The 2,872-nt window shown below is 36.6% G+C and overlaps 1 protein-coding gene across 1 annotated transcript; it reads left to right on the top strand.

Annotated features, from left to right (window-relative positions):
- The first annotated feature begins 269 nt into the window (after window positions 1-269).
- On the top strand, window positions 270-2,402 carry LOC140823112 (chloroplast envelope quinone oxidoreductase homolog). The gene is made up of 4 exons (XM_073184271.1): window positions 270-465; window positions 1,120-1,261; window positions 1,373-1,464; window positions 1,608-2,402. The coding sequence occupies exons 1-4, from the start codon at window positions 400-402 to the stop codon at window positions 2,295-2,297; spliced, it is 990 nt and encodes a 329-aa protein (XP_073040372.1). The 5' UTR covers window positions 270-399; the 3' UTR covers window positions 2,298-2,402.
- The last annotated feature ends 470 nt before the right edge of the window (window positions 2,403-2,872 follow it).

The raw sequence follows: 2,872 nt of genomic DNA, 5'->3' as shown, positions 1-2,872 counted from the left end.
GAATTAAAATATTTTATTATGTGTTTTCAATATTTTATTTAAATATTATGTTTAAAACTTACATATTGTATTAATGTTGCAAAAAAAAAATAAAAAAATCAGGTCAGATTACACGAGTTACGCATATTAAGCGGATTACTTTGGGTTTAGTTCAAGTTCCTTATTTTCTGATTGGTTCGGATCCGAATCCAGATTTGTTTTTGGTAATCTGATTTTTCTTTTTCTTTTTTTTTTCTTTTTTTTTTTTTGAAGGATGTAATATGATAATTCAATCTTACAAGTTCCACCCAAATGGACACTTGGCTCTGCTTCGAAAATACCGACCCAAAAATAATCATTTCTGTGTTGTTGGGTACTCCGTAAATAATTGCAATTCAATCATTGTTTGAGAATTTGGATATGGCGGAAAAGCTTATGCATGCGGTTCAGTATGACAGATATGGCGGTGGGGCATCTGGTTTGAAGGTTATTATTTTTTTAACAATTATCTGTAGATTTTCTTTACCAGGTGTCATTGTGAAGTATTTGAATGAATTCCTGGTTAGATTTTATTTGAATTATCGAAATTTAAGTCATCGTTGACAATGAGTTTTTTGGGAAATTTGAGGCTCACACAAGGCTGTACTAGGAATTTGGCCGATGGGATGAATGAAAGCTGGTACTTTGTGGTGACAACCTGGATTTTAAGATAAATTTCTGCAAGTTTCTGAGTGTAAAAAAATTGATTTTTTTATAAATATTTGAGATAAAATCTGTTAATTCTCAGGAAATGTACTCCGGGAAGAGTTTGTGATTGTTGCATGGATTATTGAATGGAGCAACTTGATGTTTCTTTTTCTTTTTTGATACAGCCACTTAATGTATTTGTGAGGGCGTATTAGTTTTTTTTTTTTTATGAAATTTGAAGAACCCTTTATTCGCCTTGGGCATCTGTGTTGTGTGTTCTTGTCCACGGAGAAGGCGTGCTTCACTTGCTTATTATTAGTTAAAATAGAATGCGAATATCAATGACCAGGGTGTTTTCTCAATGTGTTGTGGTTTTTGTAGTGTGATAGTTATCCAAATTGAGTCAGATGATATTTGTGCATACCTTTGTTAATTTGACACCTCCTCTTTCAGCATGTTGAAGTTCCTGTTCCTACACCTGGTAAAAGTGAGGTGCTACTGAAATTGGAGGCCACAAGCCTAAATCCGGTTGATTGGAAAACCCAGAAAGGCATGCTTCGGCCTCTTTTTCCTGGGAAATTTCCTTTCATACCTGGTAAGCATACTACTTCTGTTTCGGAAAATTGATACTGAATGTGTTTAAAAACTTATATATCAGCACTCTTTGCTTTCTGATTCGACTGTTTCTTTTTTCGTTATGGCGCAGCTACTGATGTAGCTGGAGAGGTAGTCGAGGTTGGATTAGGAACCAAAAACTTCAAGCCCGGTGATAAAGTTGTTGCCATTCTGAGCCATCTAGTAAGTGTTAAAAAATTATTTACTCGACTGCATCATCTGGGAAATCGATGCTTACTCGAACATCACTGAAAGACGATGTCATATTCTATTTCTTCTATTTCTAATAGATGCATTTCTTCATTCTTAAATATTTTATGAGATAGTCAGGTGGCGGTTTGGCGGAATATGCAGTGACGAAGGAAAATCTGACGGTTCCTAGGCCCCCTGATGTATCAGCTGCTGATGCTGCGGGTCTTCCAGTTGCCGCCCTTACAGCTCACATGGCCCTCACTCAATCAGCTGAGGTTAAACTCGATGGAAGTGGACCCCACAAGAACATTCTAATCACTGCCGCTTCCGGTGGTGTTGGTCATTACGCTGTTCAGCTGGCAAAGCTTGGAAATACGCACATCACAGCCACTTGTGGTGCTCGAAATATCGAGTTAGTGAAAAGCCTTGGAGCAGATGAAGTTCTTGATTATCAAACTCCAGAAGGGGCAGCCCTTAAGAGTCCATCAGGCAAAAGATATGATGCGGTTATTCACTGTGCACCGGCCTTTCCCTGGTCTGTTTTTGAGCCAAATTTGACTGAGAATGGGAAGGTCATCGACATCACTCCTGGGCCTAGCGCAATGTGGACTTTTGCTGTGAAGAAACTGACCTTTTCGAAAAAGAAACTGGTGCCATTGCTTCTTATCCCGAAAGGTGAGAACCTGAAATATCTTGTTGAGTTGGTGAAAGAAGGGAAGATCAAGACGATAATCGACTCGAAGTATAGTTTGAGCAAAGCTGAAGATGCTTGGTCCAAGAGCATTGAGGGCCATGCTACTGGGAAGATAATTGTGGAGCCATAAATGGAAAATGTTGTTAAAAAGATGCATTTTTTATTCTAAGAAAATGGATTGTATGTAGAAAACAAAAAAATGATGTAATTGTTAATTTGAGCAATTATTCTATAATTTTCTCTTATTGAATTCTGGTGTTTTTTTTCTTTTCTCAATGTTTATTTGTCTGCCAATGCTTCTAGAATGATATTCCTTCATTGTGCTCTACATGCATATGTATAACCCATATTGAAAATATTAAGTATTAAAAATCAATGTGATTAGCAAAGTGGGTACATTTCGTTCGACATGATACAAAATGTACTTGCGAGTGATGGAATACAAATCACTTGCAGATATTTGGAAACATGACAAAATAGGAATGCAAAAATGAATCACTTTACCAGGTAAAAACACAACTAGGAAGCTCAAGATACTACCCCTGTATCTTTTAATTTATATTTTCATCATCTAGGGTTAATTTCAACAAATTACTTATAGTTTATTGAATGGTACACATGTCTGGTTATGAAGTCTTCAACGCCTTGTCAGTAACGAAGAGCAGCAGAGTCATCAAATGGCAAAAAAAAAAAAATCTTCTTTGC

This window comes from Primulina eburnea, chromosome 2 (assembly GCF_022965805.1).
Source record: "Primulina eburnea isolate SZY01 chromosome 2, ASM2296580v1, whole genome shotgun sequence".
Taxonomy (NCBI): domain Eukaryota; kingdom Viridiplantae; phylum Streptophyta; class Magnoliopsida; order Lamiales; family Gesneriaceae; genus Primulina; species Primulina eburnea.
The sequence above is the reverse complement of the archived record's forward strand: the minus strand, read 5'-3'. Positions and strand labels throughout refer to the sequence as shown.

Coding starts and splice junctions, on each gene's coding strand:
- LOC140823112 (XM_073184271.1), top strand. CDS start 400: ATGGCGGAAAAGCTTATGCATGCGGTTCAGTATGACAGATATGGCGGT. Junction 1,262..1,372: donor GAAATTTCCTTTCATACCTG/GTAAGCATACTA, acceptor GTTATGGCGCAG/CTACTGATGTAGCTGGAGAG. Junction 1,465..1,607: donor TTGCCATTCTGAGCCATCTA/GTAAGTGTTAAA, acceptor TTTATGAGATAG/TCAGGTGGCGGTTTGGCGGA.